The sequence below is a fragment of the Panthera pardus genome, unplaced genomic scaffold, assembly GCF_024362965.1.
Source record: "Panthera pardus isolate Hobbes unplaced genomic scaffold, ASM2436296v1 HiC_scaffold_3, whole genome shotgun sequence".
NCBI lineage: Eukaryota > Metazoa > Chordata > Mammalia > Carnivora > Felidae > Panthera > Panthera pardus.
In genome coordinates, this window is record NW_026526876.1 from 57,401,953 (window position 1) to 57,425,373 (window position 23,421).

Consider the following 23,421-nt stretch of genomic DNA (forward strand, 5'->3'; position numbering starts at 1 on the left):
GCCAGGCGGCCATAGCCTAAACCCGGGTCGCTCTTCCTCCGGTCTGCGCGCTCCAGCTGCCACGTGCTCGAGACGCGCCCACACAGCAGAGAAACAAAGACAGCCGAGCGATGGGGCTGCCAGTAGCCGCCTCGACATTTAATAAATGAAATTCCATAGCTGGGGGTCGATCGGGGGTGAATGGGCGGCCACCGCTCGTGGGCTGTGCGCCCGGTAAAGAGCGGCCAAGCCGCTCCTTTTCATCGCCCAGCCTAGGGCCATCAAGCCCACAGACTGACTGCTTGGTGCGGGTGCAGCATGGGGCGGCAGGTGGTGCTCCCCCCGCCGCCGACCCCCACCCCCACTGCGAGGTACCTTTGCTTGCAGAAACCCCGCCAGCTGAGCGGCTGGCTGTGGGGGGAGGGGAAGCCTGCAAAAAAAAAATTTTTTTTTTTAAGGTGCGATTATAAATATACCCCGTGGATCGCGATTTCAAACAAACTTGTCAATCTGGGCTGCAGCAAAAGGCAATGGAGGCAGCTTTGCTTGTATTTCGGGTGGTGTGACTCATGAGCATTACTTGTCTCCCCCAGGGAAGCAGCCTGCCCACCCACAAGTCACTGCTGCTCTGGCACCGCTGGGATAAAATCGACCAACCCCGAACCCCTGCCCAAGGACTTTCCCTCCTCCCTCCTTGTTACTGAGCAGTACCCCCTACCCCCTTGGGAATCTTCCCTTAATTCTGTCACCACCGACCTGGCCCCCAGGCCTGGTCCTGGCCACCCGTGCCCTGTCCCCACAAGCAAAGTGCTCTGGCATTTTGCTGCTGCAGGGATGGGGGTTGGGTGCACGCGGGGCACACGTGTATGGGGGAGCATGCTCAGTGCAGGGGTGCACCCACGTGCGGCCCGCGCCTCCGCTTCCTGTCCCCCCCACCTACGCCAAGTCTCTGTGTGAAGTCCAGGAAGAAAGGCCACCACAAGAAAAGGTCCCTGTGTGTTATGTGCACACGCCCTGGACACACAAACCTGCGGTGGCCCAGAAACACCGTGGACGTATACAAGACGAAATGCCAAGTGGATATTACTGCACACAGGCACAGTGGTCACTTCTCGAGAGGTCCTTAAAAAGTGCCCAGATTCTTTCCTCCTGGGATGGAAGCATGGATGAGGTACAGATGTATTTTTAGCTGGGAGGCAGGGGAACACCTGGGCGTCCATATTGTTGGTGTCGTGCATAATCAACAAGGGTGTGACCACACACACACACCTGGACCCACAGATGAGGACACATGGGGGACCAGGACACACGTGCTACCCCAGCCAGACATAGGCGGGTACCCCAAACAGCCTCTTGACGGGGAAGGGGGCCTGGGCCTCCAGCTCCTTACTCTCTTCCCTGTTCCCCAAGGGTCACTGTCCCCGGGGCCGAGCCCCCTGGACCACCCTCCACCTGGAAAGCGAAGCGGATGGGGCTGTGAGGGTAACTCACACTGCCGCGGGGCCGGAGAGTGCCAGAGCAGAGGCCAAGGCCGAAGGCGATGCTGCCCTCTCCGGCCTGTCTAGCGGAGGCCGCGCGGCCCCTTTAAGCACCCCCGCCCCCTCCCGCCCGCGCTCCCGGCTTCCTTTCTCTGGGAGGCGCGGCCCGCAGGGCCGGGCGGCGGGGCGGGAGTGCAGGCTGCCCCTCCCCCGGTGGGCAGGGCCTGCGCCGCTTCCTGCAGGAGCGGCCCGGAGCCGCGCAGGGGGCGGAGAGAGCGAGCGGCGAGCGGCGGCGGGGCGGCGCGGGGCGGCGCGGGGCGGCGCGGGGCGGAGGGCGCCGGAGGGCGAGCGGGCAGGCGGGCACGGCGGGTTCCGGGCCAGCCCCGGGGGCGGACGGTTGGCCGGGCGCGCGGAGCCTAGCCGGGGCCTTGCCGGAGCGGGGCCGGGCAGCAGGGGCCGCCGCCGCCCGGGCCCGCCGCCCGCGCCCCCCACGCTGGCCCAGAGGGCTGCGGCCGCGTCGCCGCTGAGGATGTCCCGGAAGGGGCCGCGGGCGGAGGTGTGTGCGGACTGCAGCGCCCCGGGTAAGCGGGGCCGGGCCAGGGGCGGGACCGCGCGGCGAGGCCGCCGGGCAGGCGCCGGGGCCTGGCGGGAGCGCGGTGCGGGGCCGGAGGGCGGGGCGGGGCTGGGGGCTGCGGCCTCCGGCCTCGGCCCCCGCCCGGGCCACTGCGGAGCCGCGTCCTTGGCGGGAGGGCCGGCTGGGGGCCCCAGTCCCTCGCGTCCGTGGACGAGCAAGGAAGGACATTCCCGGCGCCACATCCCACCCCTCAGTCTGAGAGAGGCAGGCAGCTAGCTGCCCTCCCTCCCCCGCCCCCCCCTCCCCCCCGCCCGCCACCACCTTCCATCTCTGTATCCCAACGGAAGCGCCAGCCTGGGGTGGTGGGGTGGCAGGAGGGCTGTGGCAGAGGCCAGCAAGGTTTAGGAAGTGGGGGTGAGTGTGGTTTTGTGTCATCTCAGTGCCACCCCCCGCGTCTTGCACCTGCTGCTCGCATGGTCTGCGCGCCCGCTGAGGTGGCGGAGGTCAAGGGGCAGAGAACCGGGCAGATGGGCCAGGGGAGGCCTGGATAGTGTTTCCTCGTGAGCAGACGAGGGGGTGGCTCCTCCTAGGACTCCCTGCCCCTACTTCCCAAGGCGGGGGCTCCTTGCAGGGCCTGGTGCTGAGGGCCAGTACAGTCTGGGCATCTTCCTCTGAGGCATCCCTGGGAGCAACTAGCTCGGCTTTTCCTATGCACCAGTAAGGCCTGCTTGGGAAGGGGGCTTAGCATTGACCCAGCTTGGGCACAGACCCCTCCTAGCCCTCTAGCCCAGTCTGACCAGAAATGGGTAGGGAACAGTACCCAAGGGCGCCTAGGTTCTCAGGATCTGGCTTCCTCGCCTGCCTCCTGGCTGTATTTACCGTGGTGTTTCCCTTCTTCCCAGCACAGTCAGATCCAGGCTGATGCGAACCCCCCACCCCTGACCTGAGGAAGTGAGGAGCAGTGACCTGAGAGGCTGTTATCTTATGATGTGGGAGGACACTGCCAGTGATGGGGCTCAGCAGCTGGCCTGGGGAAGGAAGCCCTGGCTCTTGTCCATCCTCTCTTTTAAAAAGGAGCTATCTCCCTGGGAGACCTCTGGGAAGGCTCAGTGTGTCTGTGAACTCCAGGGGGACTGTGGGCACAATTAAGTGTGAGAGTGTGAAGTGCTGTTTCATGGGCCCATAACTTCTAGCTACCCTTTGGACAGGCCCGGGGCCCCAACAGGTTGGGACCCACAGATACTCTGGTGGTTCTGATGCCTCCAGGCTAGAGAGTTTGGCACTGTGGATGCCTGGAAGAGACGTGGTACTCTGGGTGGTTGTGACCCTGTGACTCCTCTCAGGTCTAGAGGACCCTGAAGAAGCTATCTGGGCTTATGTGTCCTTACCCTAGTGAGCTGGAAACTGTGATCTCCTTCCCCCAACCACATGCACGTCTGGGGATGGAAGGGCTAAGAGGACAGCTTGCCTTCTATGCCTCTCCCAGGCTGGTCTATACCTATGCGGGGCAGGCATAGCATGGGGGTGGGGAGTGATTAGCAGACACCCTATCAGCTTACCCTGTGACCCATGGCAAGACTTTCCTCACTCTGGGCCTCAGTTTCCTCAATTGTGAGGTAAAGAAGTTGGAATAAAAATGGTTTTTGAGGACCATCCCATCTTGAAGTCTGTGGTCCTGATTCTCAGCCAGAGGGACATAGGGCAGAATCAGCAAGGCAGTTGTCCCTCTTTCATTGCGTTTGGCTGTGTGAAGCCTCTGGGTGCCCAGTGGGTTCAGGAAGGAGTGGTATGTATCTGATATCTTGGGACTGTCTGGTTCCTATCCATAGTCATTGTCCCACAGAGGCATTTTTGCCCCAGGTACCTCCTTTTCCCCTGATCCAGAATACAGGTCAGAAGAGGCAGGTGGTGAGAAGGTGAGGAGTGAGGTGGGCAGGGTGCTGACAAAGTCTTTACACATCACCCTACCCCAGCACCTGGCAGCAGGCACTCCCTGAGTGTTTGGATGCTTGTCAGGGACCCAGCTGGCTACCCCATTTCCCCACTGTAGGATGCAGGGAGGGGCATCTCCGGTGTGGGACTGTAGCAGTCCAGGTATGAGGCTCGAGGGTAAACAACAGTCTGGACTCCATTGGTGTATGCCTCCTACCTAGTCATAGGCTTCTCTCACTGTGAAGGGGGGTGTCCAGCCCTAGGGGTGGGGCCGTGGCCTTTTTGTGGTTGGTTAATTTGGGGAGGTTAAAGAGGTGAAAGGTGAAGTGCAGGCTGACCCCAAAGGTCTTCATCCTCCCTCTGCTCCCAGGCCTGGGCATATAAGTGACAGGTGGATTTTGTAAGACAGCTGGGCATGGCATGGCTGCTGTGGTACTACCTCATCAGGCCCCACATGTGTACCTGCCTGCCATGGAGGCAAGGGAGGCGCAGCAGTCAGGAACCCTGGAGAATGTGTTCCCCCCACGTCCCCCTCCATTCACTCTGCCACACAGTCCTGGCCCAGCTCACTTTGGTGGCACAGGAGTGAATACCTCAAGGTACCTGAAGTACCTCGGGTGGCACCTTGGATGAGCATGGATGGCCACTGGCTGGGGACATTTGGAAACCTGCAGGCTCATTTGTTTCTTCACAATGTAGATTGTTGGGTGGGGTGAATGGTGGGCTCTCTTCCTCTTTTACTGAGGTTTAATTTAGGTACAGCAGGGTTCCTGCAGCTTACTGTTTAGACTGTTGAGTTTTTACATGTCTATATACCTGCGTAACCACCACTCCAGTCAAGAGGTAGAGCATTTCCATCACTCTCTGGACCCTTCTTCTGCCCCCTCGCACTCAACAGCCCCCAAAAGTAACCGCCATTCTGATCTTTATCCCCATGGATTAATTACTCTTAGCTGCTTTCAAGATGGTGGACTTCTCCCTCGTGCCTAGTGACAATTTGCTCAGGAGACGCTGGCCCTTAGAGCAGACCTAGAGGCTACTAATGGCTTTGGGTGATGACATGAATTCACCTTAGTAGAGGCCTGCATGGTTAACATTATCCCAGGATCCCTCCTACCACTTGCCCACACTTCCCAGACCCCCACCCTGAAGCAGAAGCTGCCAGGAGTGTTGGCAGGATACTGAGGAGGTCACCGCATCTTCTCGCCTGGCTGGCTCAGTCAGTAGAGCATACTACTCTTGATCTCATGAGATCAAGCCCCACACTTGGCAGTTGGGCATGGAGCCTGTTAAAACAAAAAAACCCTTATGTCCCTGTCCCTTCCACCCCAAGTTTAGTCTAGGGAGCCTCTTGGGGGCAAGAGTCCCTTAACCTTCAGCTACAATAGCCGTTTGACTTTTCAGAAACTCTACCTGGCCTTAGGAACTGGCCTAAGTGAGGCTTGGGGGCTCCTGCTTGGGTAGACGCAAGGCCCCTCGGGCATGTAAGAAGTAGATAGTGGGCTTCTCATCTGTGTAGCCCAGTGAGCTGACACCAGCGTTCCCCAGGCCAGGACAGTGCCCCCTGCTCAACCTTCCTGTTTCAGGTCATTGTGGAGGAGAGGGAGGACCCCTCCCCCAGGCTGAGTGGCTAGCAAAGCCTTGGACTACATTCCCCAAATCCTGATCTCTTCTTGGTCATTGCCATGTTCAGAGTCTCACCATGTCTGGTCTGGCTCTCGATATATGTGCAGTTTTCCCAGGCCCTGCTTCTCCGGTAGAGCCATGGGCCTGGGCTGGAGGCCTCAGGGCGGCCCATTTATGATCCTGGCCTGGGCGGCTCCCCATTTACAGGAAACCCCACCGTTTCAACAAGAGGAATTTAGGCTGCGTCATTTCCAGCTTCCTGCTTGGGCTGCCGGAGGTGGCTGGTGGCTGGCAGACCCCTAACCCCAGTGATTTGGGAGTGGGGGGAGGGAGCTTTCCATGTGTCTCACTGGGGTGCCTCACTGTTTGGGTAAAGCCAGTACTAAAGAGTGTCCTTGGGCTCCCCCTCTTGGCACAGATGGTGGATCCCTTCCTCGTGGGCCCCTGGAATCAGCTCCCAGGAAGGTGTATGGCAGGCATCTTGTTGCCCTGTTTTTGGGTAGATGCCTAAAGAAGCTTAGACCCAAAGAGCTGAACCCCCTCTTTCACTTTTTTTTCTTCCTGTCCCCTATGGAGGGGACACTTGCTGTAGGCAGAACAAAGGCTGCACCCTGACTCGGTCTCCTTACAATTCTCCTGGAAACTTTGATGGAAGTCCTTGTGGGGAAGGGCCTGAGATTGCCTTCTGGTTGGAGAGGCTCTCATTACCCCAAGCCTGTCCCTCCCCTGGGGGGCCCACTTCTGGACACCCTAAGCACTCCCAGGCAAGGAAGATAGCTAGTCCCTGCTCCCCCACCCAGCACAGGGATTCCTGAGACTGGGGTGGGGGGCCCGGGCAGAGCACAGTGTCCTGGGAGAGAAGCTCCCTGCCCCCACTCTCTGGAGGCACACAATGGCTGCTTTCTCCCCCGTGACCTTTCCACAGCTTAAGCTGTGTGCAGCTGTCTCCTCCCCCTCTCCCAAGGGGCCTGGGATGGGTGGCATCTCCCCTGCCCTTAAGAAGCACCCAAGGAGCTCCCACCCTATCCTGGCCCCACTTCTTGTTTCCAAAGTTTGCTGCTCCCCAGGGAGTAAAGAGTGGCTTCCAGGGCCCTTGCCCACTTGGGCCCGACCCCTTCCAGGCAAGAACGGAGGAAAAGCAGTGGGTGTGAACATGGCGTGGCTTCTGGTGTCTAAAGTGCCTGGGTCCACATCCCAACAATCCTGCTCATCAGCTGTGTGACCTTGAGCAACTGCTCTAACCTCTCTGAGCCACCATTTCCTCATTGGTAAAGCAGGGATAGTATTTCCTGCCTTGTCTGACAGTTGTGAGAGACCTCGTACATACAGGTCTATCTAGTACACAGTGGGTATCCAGTGTTAGTTCCTTTGCCCTCTCCATCCCTGTTAAGAGGGGCTCCAGCTCAGCCCATCAGTGATGGTGGCAGGAGGCTCAGCATGAAACAGCCTCTTGCCTGCCAAGATGAGGGCAAAGGCAGGAGCCCATGGAGGATATGGTGGGTCAGGCGGGTGGCCAGTGGTTCCAGCAGAAGCCTGGGTGCAGGAGAGATGTGGCACTGACCCAGACACAGGAGTGTCTAGGATGTCTGGCATGTAGCATCGGTGTCACATCCCCCAGAGGATTCCTGCCTCCCTGGGGAAGGCCTGGGCCAACTGTCTTGTTCCCTGGGAAAGACTGCAGGACATACCCGCTGAGTAGGCCCTGGGGACCACACATTCCTCCCCCCACCCCCTCACCCCCCAGACAGGCAAAGATGTGTAGGAAGGGGCCCAGCTGTCAGTCACCTGCTGCGAGCCTTTGGGGAAATCCCTCCTACGCCATAGCTCAGCTTCCTCCTCAGCAACCTGTGTCCCTGCGGTCCCAGCTTCTAGGTACTTGAAGTGTGTGAGCATAGTGCTAGTGTGGGCCCGGAGTAGGTGCCCGGCACGCACTGCCGACGACCTGGCCTCCGCTGGCCTCCGCTGACTGTCGCTTCCCCCTTCGGCAGACCCTGGCTGGGCCTCCATCAGCAGGGGGGTGCTGGTGTGTGACGAGTGCTGCAGTGTGCACCGGAGCCTGGGCCGCCACATCTCCATTGTCAAGCACCTCCGCCACAGCGCCTGGCCTCCTACGCTGCTGCAGGTACGGGGCCAGGCCGCGTGGGCACACTTCCCCCATACCCACACACGCTGCTCTGGATTCTGCGGCTTCCAGAGGGCGGCACCCACCTGGGGCAGAACCTAACCCTGACCCTTTCCATCCATTGTGTTTGCCATGCAGACGGCGGGGGGGGGGGGGGGGGGGGGGCTTCTGAGACTAGGGTCTCGCAGACCGGGGCTCTCTCCGCAGCTCCGCCACTTACTAGCTTGGCCACATAGCACTGACCAAGTCGCTTTATCTCTCTGAGCCTTGGCACACTCGCCATACAACCTGAGGTGCTGACCAGGACCCACGTGCTTGGGCGTCCCGGCTGGATGGAGGTGTGATGGTGGCAGGCACACAACAGGCCCCTTGGTACTGGTTGCAGCCACGCCGGCTGCGGCCAGCACTTGGAGGTGTTTCCCCCAGTACCCAGTGCACAGTGGGCACTCTCACTTGGCACTTCTTCTCTGCAGATGGTGCACACGCTCGCCAGCAACGGGGCCAACTCCATCTGGGAGCATTCCCTGCTGGACCCCGCGCAAGTACAGAGCGGCCGGCGCAAAGCCAACCCCCAAGACAAAGTCCAGTGAGTTGTGCCGGAGGGGTGGTGGCAGGGGCTGCGTGGTGTGGGACGTGGGTCTGAGAGGTGGCGGGGGGAATAGCCTCTCCCACTCTGCCCCCCACCCATTTCATCCTCTGTGCCCCATCCAGCCCCATCAAGTCAGAGTTCATCAGGGCCAAGTACCAGATGCTGGCATTTGTGCACAAGCTTCCTTGCCGGGAAGATGACGGGGTCACTGCCAAAGACCTCAGCAAGGTTAGAGGGGCCCCACGGTGGACAGATGGGTGGGCCTCCCCTCCTGTTGCCCACAGCACCCCGAGGGCTTCTCCATCACCACCGAGCCCTAGGCCCCAAAGGCAGCCAGCCGGGTCAGGCAAGAATCGTGGGCACAGCAGGGGATGGGATTGTGTGGTCAGCTGCATGTGGCCAAGGCCCCTCCGCCTCTAGGTGGACACAACAGGCTGCCATCCAAAAGCTGGGAAAACTTGAGGTGGTTTCTTAGCCACTCAGAGCCTCAGTTTCCTCCTCTGTAAAATGGGAAAGAAGCAACAGCATCTCCCTCATAGATAATGCCTGTTTCAAGCAGAGCCCATAGCACAGGTAGATGGTGACTGATAGCAGCTGTTAGTATTTGGCACTAAAGCCTCTATCCTCCCTGACAACCCAACTTCAGCCGGGCCCTTGGAGCTGGTAGGAGTCCCAGCAGCTGCCTAACTTGGTACGGCTTGGGGGTGCGGTGGGGGGCGGTGCTCGCACACACTTGCTGCACACTCTGCTCCTTGCAGCAACTGCACTCAAGCGTGCGGACGGGCAACTTGGAGACATGTCTGCGCCTGCTGTCCCTGGGTGCCCAGGCCAACTTCTTCCATCCAGAGAAGGGCACCACACCTCTGCATGTGGCTGCCAAGGCGGGGCAGACACTGCAGGCTGAGCTTCTTGTAGTGTATGGGGCTGATCCTGGCTCCCCTGATGTTAATGGCCGAACGCCCATTGACTATGCCAGGTGAGGGTCGGATGATGGGTGAGGCTCGGGCAGGTGGGGGGAGTGGACTGCTGCCGCAGGGCTGAGCCATGCCCCCTCCCCACAGGCAGGCGGGGCACCATGAGCTGGCGGAAAGGCTAGTCGAATGCCAGTATGAGCTCACTGACCGGCTGGCCTTCTATCTCTGTGGACGCAAGCCGGGTGAGCAGAATGCGGGGTGGGCCTGGCTCGGCCAGGCAGGTGGGACCCAGACACACCCCAGCAGCAGGTGCCATGGTGACCGAGCCGGCTGGGGAACAGTGTTGCTAGGCAACTGGCTCCTGTGAAATTGATGAAGGCTCTGGGCTACAGCACACTGGGGTAGGGAGTGGGGGGTGGGCATCACTTCCAGCCAGCTCCCAGGGCTCTTGGGGGTGGCCTGCCCTCATCCCTGTCCCCTGACACTTCTGGGTGCCAAGGTCTGCTCGTGGCAGTGAGGTGGGCTCCCAGCTGCTAAGGCCACCCAGCACCAGTGACTTGGCATTTTTATTTTTGTTCAGATCACAAGAATGGGCATTACATCATCCCACAGATGGCTGACAGGTGAGTGCCCACCTGATGCCCCTTCCCAGGGGCTTTTGGACACCATGTGGGTGCCTGAACCCCAGAACCTCTACCCCTCCCAGTCCCTGGGCTTTAGGGACCCCGCCCCGGGTCTGGTGTACAAACATTTCAGTCAGATCCTCACTCCCTAATGCTGGGCCCTAAGGCAGGGAAGGGATGTCAGCTCAGCCCATGGCCAAGCACCGCCTGAGCCCCAGGCCATCACACATAGGCCTGAGTACAAGAAACACCTGCCCCAGGAGGGGTGGCTCACTGGGCTCTGCTCCAGTGGCACTCACCCCACTGTAAAATCTTTAGACGAGCCTCTGCTTTTCATTGAAAAGATGGTGGGCTCCAGGGATTTGACTAACTTTGGGCCTCTGTGGTGTGCTCAGAAATTGGGGAGGGGTGGGAGGTGGGGGCAGGGCCCCTCACAACTGAGGTGTTTCTGCCTCTGATCTGAAAAGCCTCCGCGCGCCTAGGCTGTGGGGGGACACGCACCCAGTTCACAAGATGGATGCTGGCGCCACCTGGTGGCCACATCTGAAGGCCGTTTTTCCAACCTGTGCCTGCTGGCCTGGATCCGAGAGAGGAGGCTCCCTCCCTCTCCAAAGACCAGTGTGGGCAGACAGGGATTGTCAGGCCTAAGCGTCTTGAATCCTTGAACCAAGACCTACTCTGTTCTGAGACTCCAAGATTCCCTCCTACTTCTCTGGTCTTATTCTGCGGGGTGTGTGTACCTGCATGTGTGTCTGGTGTATGTGTTTAAACACATATGGGCATGGACTCAGTAAAGGGCTAACCGAGCACCTGCCCGGTGCCAGCTGCCGTTCTTGGCCCTGAGACACACGGGTAACTCAGATATGATCTCTGCCCTTCAGGAGCTCACAGTCCAGAGGAGGAGGCAGCCTGGTCAGATAGCTGTAGTTCAGTGTGGGGAATACAGCAGAAGTAAAGGCATAAATGGTATAAGTGAGAAATGCTGTGCCAGGACCTGCAGGGAGTCATGTGGCTGGAGCATAGTGTGAGAAGCAGGGAATCCCAGGAGCAGCACTGGACTGGAAACAGGCGAGAGAATGGCGAGTCCTGTGAGCCCCAAGAAGAGCTGAGAGGTTCCAAGCCCGGATATGTCAGCTCTGCCATTTACTGGCTGTGTGACTTCAGGCAGGCTACTTAACCTCTCTGAGGCTTAGTTACCTCCTGGGAGTAAAGGCAACAGTACCTACGTTTTCTGGGCTGTTGACAGGATTAAAATAAGATAATGCACACTAAACACGTAGTATATTTTTTAAGGAAGTTTTTTTATTAAAGTACAGTTGAAGTATCCATACATGTGTTTTGTCATTAAGATGTTTTTAAGGCCTGGGGTAGTGTGGCCCAACGTGTCAAAGAGGTGACCCAGGCTGCTGGGTGGGAAAAAAAGGCTTGTAGGGGCAAGACTGGAAGTGGGAAGACAGATGAAGAAACTTGCAAAGGCCCAGGCAAAGAGGGATCGATGGCAGAACCAGAGAAAGCTTGGCTGGGGCTTGAGGGTGAGGGAGGTTTCTGGTGACTCCTAGAAGCAGACGCTGGTGCTGGGTGAGTGGGTCACAGAGGGAGAGAGCAGGCTGGTCTAGGAGCAGGTTGGGAGGGGAGAGGAGTTCGTTTTGCACCCTCCGGGTCTGGCGTATACACGGAGATGGGTCTGAGCTTGCCGTGGAAGGCACGTGGGGCCCTGCTCCTGGGTAATCGCTGCCTCTGTCCTATTCTTTCCTCTGCTGCCTTTCTCTGGACTTAGATCTCGGCAAAAGTGCATGTCTCAGAGGTATATGGTGCCTGCCTCGGGAGCAGGCTCTGGAGGTTGGGGGCAGGGTGGGGGGCGGCATCCGGTGTGCAGCATCTGGGATGTTGTCTTCCTGGGATCCCTGCATGTTTGGGAGTCACAAGTGGGGGCCTGGTCACCTCTCCTGTCTGCCCATTCTCATCTCCCTCCTCCTTCCACAGCCTAGACCTGTCCGAGCTGGCCAAAGCTGCCAAGAAGAAGCTGCAGGCGGTGAGTCCACTTGGATGGGCTCCTTCTACTTGGAGCTGTCCTCACCTCTGAGCCTCGACCCCTACGATTGCTCCTCCTTCCTCTGATGGTCTCCTTTTCCAAGGGTTTGACCTGCCCCTCACTCTGTCTTCCCTGCTCTCTTTCCCCCGCCTCCCCACCCCTGGTCTTTGACCCTGGCTCTGCCCTCCGTAGGCTCCCTGGGCCCTAGCTCCACCTCTGACCTACCAGGGCACTAACTGGTCTGATCTGGTCTCCCTTCCATCCTCTCCCACCTTGGAGCTTGGCAGAGAGACACCTGCCCCAGTTTCCAGTTCTGAGATTGTGGGGGCTGGGCAGCATAAAGGACATAAGCCACTTCCCACATCTTAGGACATCCTGGTTGACCTGGCCTTGTCAGCACTGGGTCCCCCTTTTGTCTCTAGCTCAGCAACCGGCTTTTTGAGGAACTTGCCATGGATGTGTACGACGAGGTAGACAGAAGAGAAAATGACGCTGGTGAGCCAAGAGGGCATCTGAGGCCGAGGGTGGATGAGACACGGGTACCTACCCACCTGCTGGGGAAGGGCTAGGACCTGGTGTGGCTCTTGGGGCCTTTTGCTGGGACTAAGAAGGGAGGCCTGAGGTTGGTCTGCTCGGCAGGTCTGCCTCTCCGCCCCTGCTGGCTGTGAGCAGCCCGGGCAGCCTCCCCAGCCAGGCGGAGCGTGCTGAGCTGGAGGCAGCCAGCCTGCTCCTCCACCCCCACCCCTGGACTGGGGCTCATCTCTGCTCTGGCTGCCTCCCACTTTGGCTCACTCCCCAGTCCCACTCCACCCCCCCCCTACATCACTCCTTCCTGGCCACAGCCAGATTCCAGCCCAAACCCTGGGCTGGGCCTGGCAAGGAGGAGTCGCCTCATTCTGTTCGTCGTCATCGGCCTAGCCAGTCTTGCTGGCCTTGCCCAGCCCTGCCCTGACCCAACCTTGCCTCCGGTGTCTGAAGACCACCCCTGGTTTGAACACCAGCACTTGGTGGACGTGGGGAGGATCGAGGAAGGCTGTGCTCAGCACATCCCCACCTCCACCCCGTGGGCCTGGCCACCGTGGACGCTCTGGATGATCTGCTCCCTGCTCCTCCCCCCCTCCTCCTCCCCCAGTGTGGCTGGCTACCCAGAACCACAGCACCCTGGTGACGGAGCGCAGCGCTGTTCCCTTCCTGCCTGTGAACCCCGAGTACTCGGCCACGCGGAATCAGGTGAGGGGGACGGACAGGGGCCTCTCCTCCCCTGCTGGGGTCCCCAGCTTCGCGGGCCCTGCCCTTCCTCACCGGCTGTTGTGTGGGCTTCTGCCTGGGCCTGCTTTTCTCCTCCCCTGGCCTAGGCCTCTCTCAGGGCCCTGCTGGCACTGGGATTTGGGGGAAAGTTTTTTTTAAGCTCTTCGTGAGCAGCTTCTGGGGGACATTCCAGCCTCTTCTTGGGAGCTCCCCAGGCACCCAGAATCTGGCCGGGTGAGCCAGGTAGCAGGGGATGGCCTTGCTTTGTTCCCACACCCATCTATCAGCTGTAAGGGGGCCCGTCATGCAGGCTGGATTCTTTCTGCCTACCAGGGGCGACAGAAGTTGGCCCGCTTCAATGCCCGAGAGTTTGCCACCTTGATCATTGACATTCTCAGCGAGGCCAAGCGGAGACAGCAGGGCAAGAGCCTGAGCAGCCCCACAGGTGGGAAGGGTGTGGCTAGGGCTGAGGACAGTGGGCATTTTTCTAGTATATTCTCTTTCATGGCTCCCTTTTGGGGTGGCATGATGGAAGGGTCGTGTGGCAGAATACTGAGTAACTGGACTATGTCCTCAGACAACCTTGAGCTATCCGCGCGGAGCCAGAGTGACCTCGACGACCAGCACGATTACGACAGTGTGGCCTCAGACGAGGACACGGACCAGGAGCCCCTGCGCAGCGCCGGTGCCACTAGGAACAACCGTGCCCGGGTCTGAGCACTGCCCCTCCCCGGGCCTCCATTAAGGCCCGGCTCTATCCCCTTGTAGCCCAGGGCTTCAGGGACTAGTGGGCTGGTTATGGCCTCGAGAACAGTCTTCTGTGGGCATTCACCCCCTGCCCCTGATGGCTAACCAGCTTCTGTCTCACTCTGCAGAGCATGGACTCCTCAGACCTGTCCGATGGGGCTGTGACGCTGCAGGAATATCTGGAGCTGAAGAAGGCTCTGGCTACCTCCGAGGCAAAGGTGCAACAGCTCATGAAGGTCAACAGCAGCTTGAGTGATGAGCTCCGGAGGCTGCAGAGGGAGGTAAGGGCTGCAGCATTGGTGGGAGTGCCCAGGTCGGAGAGGATCCTCCGCTCCCAGAGGTGGGGTGCTGCCTGGATCCTCTGGAGTTCCTGACATCACTGTCCGCTCTCAGATCCACAAGCTGCAGGCAGAGAACTTGCAGATCCGGCAGCCACCCGGGCCAGTGCCCACACCCCCACTGCCCAGCGAGCGGGCAGAACACACACCCATGGGGCCTGGCGGGAGTGCCCATCGCAGGGACCGCCAGGCCTTCTCCATGTATGAACCAGGCTCTGCCCTGAAGCCCTTTGGGGCCCCGCCTGGGGATGAGCTCTCTACCCGGCTACAGCCTTTCCACAGCACTGTGAGTTGCCTGTGGGTCTCAAGGATTGGGGGGAACAGAGGGCTGGGGCTGCCGCAGGGCCCTCCGTGACACCTACTGTGCCAATCCCCAGGAGCTGGAGGATGATGCCATCTATTCAGTGCATGTCCCTGCTGGCCTTTACCGGGTAAGTAGGGCCTGGAGGAAGCGGATCCATTTCCGCAGATAGGTCTTGAGCCCCAGTGGGTGTCAGGCTTTGTGCTGCTGGGCACAGGAATGACTAGATATACCTGGTCCCTACCCTCACTGCCGGGAAGCTGGAAGGCGGGTGGCAGGGAGGAGAGACTGACTCCAGTCTTCCTGGGTTTCAGATCCGGAAGGGGGTGTCAGCCTCAGCCGTGCCCTTCACTCCCTCCTCCCCACTACTGTCCTGCTCCCAGGAAGGAAGCCGCCATACGGTAATGTTCCAGTCCCCAGGGCCCAAGGGGACAGGTGATGGGCTGTGTGGGTCTGTGAATGTGAACCTCACCCACTACCCCTTCCCTGATCCTCCAGAGCAAGCTTTCCCGCCACGGCAGTGGTGCTGACAGTGACTATGAGAACACGCAAAGCGGGGACCCACTGCTTGGGTGAGACACCCCAGGGAAGAAGGCTGAGTGGGCTCTGGAGGATCTGTGAGGGTACAGGCAAGCGGCTTACCATTGTAATGTCTCTTTCTAACCCTGACCTCAGACTGGAGGGGAAGAGGTTTCTTGAGCTGGGCAAGGAAGAAGACTTCCACCCAGAGTTGGAAAGCCTGGATGGAGACCTTGACCCTGGGCTTCCCAGCACAGAGGATGTCATCCTGAAGACGGAACAGGTCACCAAGAACATCCAGGAATTGTTGCGGGCTGCCCAAGAATTCAAGCATGACAGGTAAAGGGCTCACAGCAGCCCCTGGGTGTTGCAGAGGGCAAGGGACGGGGGGGGGGGGGGGGGGGGTCACCAATGTCCTGTTCCTGCAAACCCTGCCGCTATTTCCCCTCCCCTGCCCCCACAGCTTCGTGCCCTGCTCGGAGAAGATCCATTTGGCTGTGACGGAGATGGCCTCTCTCTTCCCAAAGGTACAGGGGCCAGAGAGAAGAGCAGGATTGAAAGGCTCTCAGGGTGGGGCAGGTGTAGGGAATGTGACCACTACCTGGGTGGAGACGAGGGAGGACACACTGGGCCATGTTCATGGCTCATGGTTTGAAGTCCAAGGCCCAACTCCCTCCTCCCTCCAGAGGCCAGCCCTGGAGCCTGTGCGCAGCTCACTGCGGCTGCTCAATGCCAGCGCCTACCGGCTGCAGAGTGAGTGCCGGAAGACAGTGCCCCCGGAGCCTGGCGCCCCTGTGGACTTCCAGCTGCTGACTCAGCAGGTGATCCAGTGCGCCTATGACATCGCCAAGGCTGCCAAGCAGCTGGTCACCATCACCACCCGAGAAAAGAAGCAGTGACCACTCTCCCTGCACCCTCACCTGCACTGGGACCTCACTGGCCATGGGAGCTGGGCCACTCCAGACACTAATCCCCATCCCAACGGAGCCGCTGGCACAAGTGCCCTTAGTGCTGCCACTGTCCCCCAGCAGCCAGGCGCCCTGGTGCCCGCCCCCCTCAAATCCCCAAGGATGGGGAGGTGGGGTGGCAGGAGCTTCTGTCCCCCACATTCCATGCACCTCCCCCTGTACATAGCATCCCCCCCTTCTAGTGTGCAGGGGCCTCTAAGGCATCACTCCCAGCCCCTTCTCCTCTGGGGCACCCTCAGCAAAGGGTCGGGTGGGGACACTCCAAGTGAGGCCAGTTCCCCCTACAGGCACCCCACCCCCATGAGCCAGTTCAGCCCTGTTGGGGGCTGAGCCGGGGGCATCCCCTCCTTTGTACATAATCTCTGTGGATGTCCCCTGCCCTGTAGCCACCAACCCCCCTGCTGCTCTCCTTTAATGCCAAACGGCCCCTGCCTAGGGCACAGGGCCCAAACCTGTGTTCCCAGGGTCCCTAGCAGCAAACACTGGAAAATCTTTTTTTTTTTTCTCTCCTCTTCCACCCCTTAATTTTAACATTGTGGTAACTGAGTGTCCCTGCGTGCCTGTGTGTGCGTGTGCGGGGCGGCAGTGCCGTTCCGGAGGCCTGGCCCATCTGGAGTTTTGTGAAGGGTGAGGGGACCAGGGCAGCAGGACCAGAGTTAGGGGTCAGTCCCCCACTCTCCCATCCTGGGGCCAGGGACTGCTGGTAAATCATCTGGGGTCCTACCCGTTGCCTTCCCCCATCGGTCCCCTTCTCTATGAACTTACAAAAAAAAAAAAAAAAACCACTTCCCTGCATCTCTCCTCCCCCCCCTCCCTTGTGGAGGGGGCTGTGCTGGCTGGGGCAGAGAACTGAGCACCTGAGCCTGGGGCTGGCTCCCCGGGGTCCCTGACTCAGCTGAGAGCCCCCTCCTATAACCTCTGAGAGGCCAGCACCTGCCCTGCAGTCTCTGGGTATCTGGAATCTGGGCAGCAGCCTGGGAAGGCTGGAGAGGCAGATGGCCGTGCCTACCAGCCCTTCTCTCTGTCCTGCCTCTGCCCTAGGGGCCAGGCTATACCTGTGTGGTGGTGGGTGGGCTGACTGTCAAGACGTGTGTCATGTACATTTGTATCAAAAATAAATAAGTGACCATGTGCTGTTGCTAGTGTTGAAAGAATTTGGCGGGGGGGGGGGGAGGTGACAGACATGAAAGGGACAAAGACCTGGCAAGAGCATGAAATAAATGAAGACTACAGCTGCTCCAGACCTGGAACTTGCAAGGAAAGCCCTTGTGTTCTAGAAAAGAAGCTGGGAAATAAAAGTGTCAGTAACTACCACCACCACCACTTTCTCCCTCCCCACCGTTGGTCCTACCACACTCCTAAAACTTTGGCTGAGGCCAGGAAGGCTGGAGGAGGCAGGCTGGTGGGTGCCTAACTTGATTTTGTAAGCACCCACTTCAAACAAAACCTAAGTGGCCGAGGACAGTGTCCTGGCTGAGAGTGTCTGTGTGGCAGAGACACAAGCTCAACTCCAAACTCTACCAAAATAATTTAATTAGAAACACAGCCCATCCCTCCCCCCACCCCCGCCGCCCCCAGCCAACCACACCTTAACAAGCCCGTTTGCAATGCTTAGGCAGGACTGCTCCATCTGGCCACCAGGGGGCGGTCCTGAGCAGGGTCCACGTGGCAGAGGTCGCGGCCTCACCAGGCGCGGCGAAACCAAATCCGCCAAAGTGGCAGGGCTGGGGTCAAGTCAGTCGGAGCTATCCCCATCCGGGCCACTGTCCGGCGTGGGCGGGAGGAGGGGTCTCCGGCGGGAGCGCTTGACCCGGCGCGGGGGCATCAGTAGCCTGCGCTTCAGCACAGCTACGGGCAGGGTGGGGAAGGGTCGGTGATCGGCAGGGATGCCCTGGAGGTCCAGGGCTGGGTTGGGTGGGTAAGGAGGGTTAACTTCTCACCAGCCACCGTGTCCTGGCTGTCCGCTGTGGGCTCCCAGTAGATGCTATCCCCCCGTCGGAAGTTTCGGTGCAGCCGTGTGCAGAGCGTGGCCAGAGTGAGCAGCACTAACAGGAAGGTCAGGGCCATAGCCGCCCAAGCAGCCTCCTCCGTGCGCGGGGTAGGGCCCCGAGCTACCCGCGGGGGCGCTGCTGCCCGAGGGGCTGGGGAAGCCTCACTTGGACAGGTACAGCCCCCTGGGCTGCTTTGCCCTTTGAGCACTTGAGCCTCTATCCTGGAGCTGGCATTGCCTCTGGGCCCCTCATGAATCAAGGGGAGAGTGGGCACAGATGGGGCATCGCTCCCCTCACCCCGGGCTGCTGGCATGGGCTGCTTGGCCTCCAAGCTCCGTGGAGAGGCAGAGGGGAGCCTCAGGGCTGAGGGCGTGGGCTGGAGACCGAGAGCGGCCCGCAGCCCACGCCTCTTGGCACCGCCAGGAGAGAGGTGCCTGGACCCTCCAGCTTCCTCCACACCTGGGGGCCGCCAGCTCCGCAGGGTAAAAGCCAAAGCTGGGGCCTTTGGGGAGAGAGACAGCAGTCACCCTTTTCCTGCCCAGATAACCCAAGGACCCCACCACCAACCAAGCCCAGCACCCCTCACCTGCAGACACCCTCTCCAGCACAGCCTCCCTCTACCTGGCCTTGGCACCGAGGGAGAAGACCCCGAAAGACCGTGAGAGCAGAACCATGCCTTCTCCTTCCTCAGCCTCCTCCGCCGCCGCCACCTCTTCAGCCAGTGGGCAGCCCAGGCTGGCTCTATCCGTGCCATCTCCAGCACCACCCCACATGCTGCCAGCACCAAGGGCTAGGAAAGGAGAACTAAGTTGAAGGTGGGGAGCCAGCAAGAGGAAGTCCCTGAATTTTCCTTTCCTGCACATGGGGCTGCAGCCTCTGCCAGTGCGAAACAACGACCTTTCATCAACTGCTTACCCGCTCCTGAGTAAGGCTGGAGTCCGGGGCCAGTGAGGGCTGGGCCACACAAACGTGGGCCAGGAGGGCAAGCTGGAGCTTCAGCCATGGGTGGGCACAGGGGTGGTAGAGGAAGGTGACATCCTCAGCCTGGAGTAATGGCATGGAGACATTAAGCCAGGCCAGATGACTCTCTGAGAATCCCAAGTTCTCCCATCCTGGAGACCAGCTTTATTAAAGGGATTTCCAAGGCAGCCAGATGACCCACCTTCAGGGCTCAGGAAAGGACAAAGAGCCCTGGGTACTGGTGAGCACTCCCTTCTGCCTCTGAGCATTTTCACCCCTCCTCTCCCTCAAATGCCACACCTCAAAGCTCACAGCTTCCATGACAGCAAGCCTGGTTAACGCTGTCAGAACACACTCTTCAGCTGTATTTCTCTGCACCTGTGACAGTGGCTCTACGGGTCCCCAGTCTAGACTGTAAGCATCCCCCAAATGGAGACCAGGTCTCCTATCTACTGATCTACCTATATATTCAATCTTCCCCAAACATCCAAATGCAGGGCACTCAGGCAGCAGGTGCACGGTTCCACGATGCAAACACTTCATCAATTACTAATTATTTTTGATTGTGCTGACCTAATGCTCCACACTGTGCCAGATGTTACAGGAGATGCCAAAAGACAACGCCTGAACTCTGCTTGCGGGAAATGTAGAGGAAACTCAGGGCAATAGAACTAATGCAAATGAAAGAACTAATAGAACTCAAAGTGATTAGCCATTAAGTTGTAAGACAGAAGTTGTAACCATTACACGAATTTGGAGAAGGTGATGAATAAGGGCTGATGTGATCAGGCAAGTTCTCAGGAAAGAGCTGACTCTTGCACTGGGCTTTGGAGGTGGATGGGATGGATGGCAGGAGGGCAGGGAGCTGCCCACTCCAGCTTCTAGTCAGGATAGGCCAGGTGTGGAGAGTAAGTGGCATTAAAGGTACAGCAGTGGGAATAAGCCTGGCACTCACACGTGTGGTGGAGAAGAACCAAAGATTTGGGGAGGTCAGACAAGGCCCGAAAAGCTGGGGGTGGGAGTGAGGGGTCAGTTGGGTATGACCATGATAAGACGAGAAATAAGATATTGAAGGTTTCCAAACAGTGGAATGACTTAATGAAAGGGCTGTTTGAGGGAAAGAATCAGGTAGGTGGCATGAGGTTTCTTGGCCAGAAGCTATTACAAGGTTTTAAAAAAAAAGTTAGGGGCACCTGGGTGGCTCAGTCAGTTAAGCCTCCGACTTCAGCTCAGGTCACTATCTCACAGTCCGTGAGTTCGAGCCCCGCATCGGGCTCTGTGCTGACAGCTCAGAGCCTGGAGCCTGCTTCAGATTCTGTGTCTCCCTCTCTCTCTGCCTCTCCCCTGCTCATGCTCTGTCTCTGTCTCAAAAATAAATAAAAACCTTAAAAAAAATTTTTTTTTTAAAAGTTAGATATTTCAAAAGGAAAACCAAAGGGACAGGGAAGGTATCTGACCACTGGCCTCGAAAACAGAGAGGCAGCCACGCAAGGTGAAGCCACGGTCTGGTGCCCAGTAACTGAGGCACACTCTTTACCTCATACAGCTTCCTACTTCCCAAAGTGCTATCACACACACTTCATTTAGTCCTGGGGAGGTGGGACATTATTAACAGCCCCTCTTAAGAAAACTGGGGCTCAGAGAAGTCAGGAGACTCTCCACAGTCACACAGCAGAGTTGGGGCATGGGTTGTTTTTTTGCCACTAGGGCCAGAGTTCCCCCTGCAGCCTCCTGCCCACGGGCAGACAGCTACCGGACAGCATTCCTGACACAGCACTGCAGACGACAGAGGCTTGTGGCTCACTGTCCCGGGCCTAAGAACACTGAGGGAACTGGTGAAGAATGGAGCTGGTGAGCAGAAAAAGCGGAGGAAGCCTGCAAGGAGCTCACTGTTTCGAGGGCAGACACCAAGGATGGCTCCCTGCTTGTACTTACCGGCCATGGGCTCATCCGCGTGTAGGTCACTCTTGGTGACACCTATGCACGAGGGGAAAAGGAGGGCTTAGAGCAGCTGGGGCTCCGCCTGCGGGTGGGGAGGGGACAGCAGGCCCCATCCGGCCAGGCTGGGATGGAGACGCTGGCAACTGAGGGCCAGAGGAACCGGCAGAGGTCCTCAGAGGGTGACGGTGGAAGGTGCAGCGAGGCCAGAGCGGGGCTGGACTACCCCTTCACACCCCTCTCTCCCATCCCCCGCCAAGCTCCTACCTGTGGGGGCAGAGGCCACGGGCCCTCGGGACAACTGGCCCCCGCTTCCTCCTCTGGCTCAGCTACCACCTGTGGGTCCAAGGCACAGAACTGGGAGAACTAGCCTCGGTGTGGGCCCTGCCCTCTCCCTCCCAGGCCCAGCCAGTCAGGGGAGGACTCCTAGTTCCCCCTCCACGCGCCACTCCTTCCAGGACCAACTTTCAACAAAGCGCTTTGAGATCTCAGGCCGAAGCCTACTCAAGAGCGGGTCGCCTTACCTCACTGGGACCTAGGAGCCCCGCAAGGGCTGCCAGAAGCAGCAGCTGGGGCGAAGGCGGCTGAGGCGCCATCCCGGCGGCCCGGAGCTCGGCCCGAAGTCCCACAAGCCAGAGAACGCGCGCCCCCTCCCTCCCCGCGCCCCCCCGCGCGCCCACGTAGATCCCGGGATCGCGCGCGCGCGCGCGCGCCCTCCCGCCCCCACCCGCACACGACTCCCAAGATCGCGCGCCTCCCGCCTCGCCCCGCCCCCGCAGCTGCGTACTACTCTCGCCCCGCCTCCGCCCCGCCCCAATACCCGCCCACAACCACCGACCTTGCGCGCACGCGTCGTAAACCCGAAGCCGGAAAAGTTTTGCGTAGGAACCCTGCCCAAGCGCACGGCGCTGCAACACAGGCGGGGACCTCTCCTTCACCCGCGCTTCAGTACCAGCGAGTCTCCACGGCCTGCGGAGGGCAGCTGCAGTGCTTGGGTGGGATCATGGGGCCAGGCGAAGGGCGGGAAGTGGGATCCCAGCGGACCGAGTGGCCCAGGAGGGAAGACGGGTACGCTCCTCCCGCAAACCCGCTTCATACACGTCAGTGTGACCTGCAACTAGAAGAGGGGCAGAATCACGAAGTCCGAGCTGCGGGAGGAAGAGCGTCCCCGCTCTAGAGCTTCACCTTCAGCCCATTCCACTCGTGCCCTCGCAAATAGGGCCCGAACCCAGAGGAGCTTCGGTGGGTCTCAGGCCACCACCCTCCCTAGGCCCAGAAGTCCGTGGAACCTGAAGCCGGGCCTGGGGCTGCTTTGTTTCCCCCATGCCCGCCTCCGCTCTTGTCGTCGTTAGTTCACCGATGGCTGGCATGTGCCCAGGGAGACATCTGTCACCGTGAGATGGAGTCACAGGCTTCGCCCCCAGCAGGGAGCGCTGGCGGGACCTCCCCTGCAGGGGGGCGCCGGTTCTGCTGTCTTCTTTCCAATGCCCTTCTCCTTGGCCCGACTCAGGATTTTGACGAAAGAAGGGAACGTGGGTGGAGGATGAGGGTTGAAATGACCAGCCTCAAATTAGAAGTGGAGCGAGAACGGGTTATTTCTAAATAGAGCAAGAACGTGACCTACAGGGGGATTTCTTACCCATCCCTCGCCCCCCCCCCCCCAGTTGCCAGTTACTGAACCGATGAAGGGCCTGCAATCTATCCCCTGCCATGGCCCCATCGTAGGGTGACAGGCATCCTTCTCGCAAGGCACCCGAGTGCGTCTTTTCCCCGAGTTTGGGGCTGTTGCTTCTGGGGAGGTCTTTTTCAGGGAGCGGTGTTGAGGATTTCTTCTATCTGAAGCCAGGCTCCTGGGGAACCCTATGCTCCCGGTGGGGGTGGGGGCGGGGGCGGGATAGAGACCACACGCTGATGCAGGCAAGGGAACGAGCCCCTTGCAGCAAACCAGCTGTTGGGCGGGACGCCGGCCCAGCCCTCGCTGGCGCTGAGCCGGACCCCCGCCCAACTGGGCTCTCGCGCAGTTGAGGGTGCCCGCGGGGCCGAGACGAACACACAGGTCAGAGAGCGCGGCCGAGCCTCGGGAGGGAGGCGCGGCTGGTGGCTCCGGCTGCAGCCGCCCCGCGGGAACGGGAGAGCCCGCGCCCTGAGCTGTGGTTTATGCACTTCTCCCTTTTGCTACTTCTCAACTGTGGCCCCTGAGGGCGCAGCGACTCAGGGTCTACCCTCGCAGCTACACACCAAGCGGGGCAGAGGCGAGGGGTCGGCGCGGACTCTGATGCTCATCCCCGAGTCCGGATCCTCGGTCTCCGAGTCTCCCCACTGTCTGCCGACAACACCCCACTCCTCGGCTCGCTGCCCTCCCCACTCCCTTCCGGCCCTCTGGCGCGTCCTCACTCCCTTTTTGTGGCCTAGGCTCCTTTCACCCTCTGCTTCAGCTTGTCGCAATCGCTGTACAAAGGGCCAGGGGCGGGCGAGGGGAGCCGGGCCCGAACTGGCTGCCTCTGCGGGGCCACGGCCAATCCGGAGCGTCCACCCCCCACCT

General features: G+C 59.8%; 2 protein-coding genes across 7 annotated transcripts; one reads left to right on the forward strand and one right to left on the reverse strand.

The window, feature by feature from the left end:
• Positions 1-1,726: 1,726 nt before the first annotated feature.
• On the forward strand, positions 1,727-17,121 carry GIT1 (GIT ArfGAP 1). Of its 2 annotated transcripts, XM_019429721.2 has the most exons (21): positions 1,727-2,038; positions 7,578-7,711; positions 8,185-8,297; positions 8,423-8,528; positions 9,059-9,276; positions 9,362-9,456; positions 9,795-9,837; positions 11,615-11,641; positions 11,821-11,869; positions 12,292-12,364; positions 13,002-13,099; positions 13,451-13,562; positions 13,695-13,828; positions 13,993-14,145; positions 14,258-14,488; positions 14,580-14,633; positions 14,818-14,904; positions 15,002-15,075; positions 15,179-15,361; positions 15,486-15,549; positions 15,709-17,121. In XM_019429721.2, exons 1-21 carry the CDS (start codon positions 1,987-1,989, stop codon positions 15,919-15,921), a joined length of 2,313 nt encoding a protein of 770 aa, XP_019285266.1. In that variant the 5' UTR covers positions 1,727-1,986; the 3' UTR covers positions 15,922-17,121. The 2 variants fall into 2 exon arrangements, with proteins under 2 accessions (XP_019285266.1, XP_019285264.1); XM_019429719.2 differs by lacking the exon at positions 11,615-11,641 and having other exon boundaries at positions 1,864-2,038.
• Positions 17,122-17,506: 385 nt separating this feature from the next.
• TP53I13 (tumor protein p53 inducible protein 13) lies at positions 17,507-23,382 on the reverse strand. Of its 5 annotated transcripts, XM_019429728.2 has the most exons (8): positions 22,108-23,382; positions 21,718-21,996; positions 21,147-21,215; positions 20,877-20,918; positions 18,897-19,025; positions 18,568-18,771; positions 17,931-18,483; positions 17,507-17,838 (listed from the first exon to the last, which is right to left on the reverse strand). In XM_019429728.2, the coding sequence occupies exons 4-8, from the start codon at positions 20,889-20,891 to the stop codon at positions 17,726-17,728; spliced, it is 1,014 nt and encodes a 337-aa protein (XP_019285273.2). In that variant the 5' UTR covers positions 20,892-20,918; positions 21,147-21,215; positions 21,718-21,996; positions 22,108-23,382; the 3' UTR covers positions 17,507-17,725. The 5 variants fall into 5 exon arrangements, with proteins under 5 accessions (XP_019285273.2, XP_019285267.2, XP_019285269.2 ...); XM_019429722.2 differs by lacking the exons at positions 21,718-21,996; positions 22,108-23,382 and adding an exon at positions 21,404-21,551; XM_019429724.2 differs by lacking the exons at positions 21,147-21,215; positions 21,718-21,996; positions 22,108-23,382 and adding an exon at positions 21,404-21,552.
• Between the last annotated feature and the right edge of the window lie 39 nt (positions 23,383-23,421).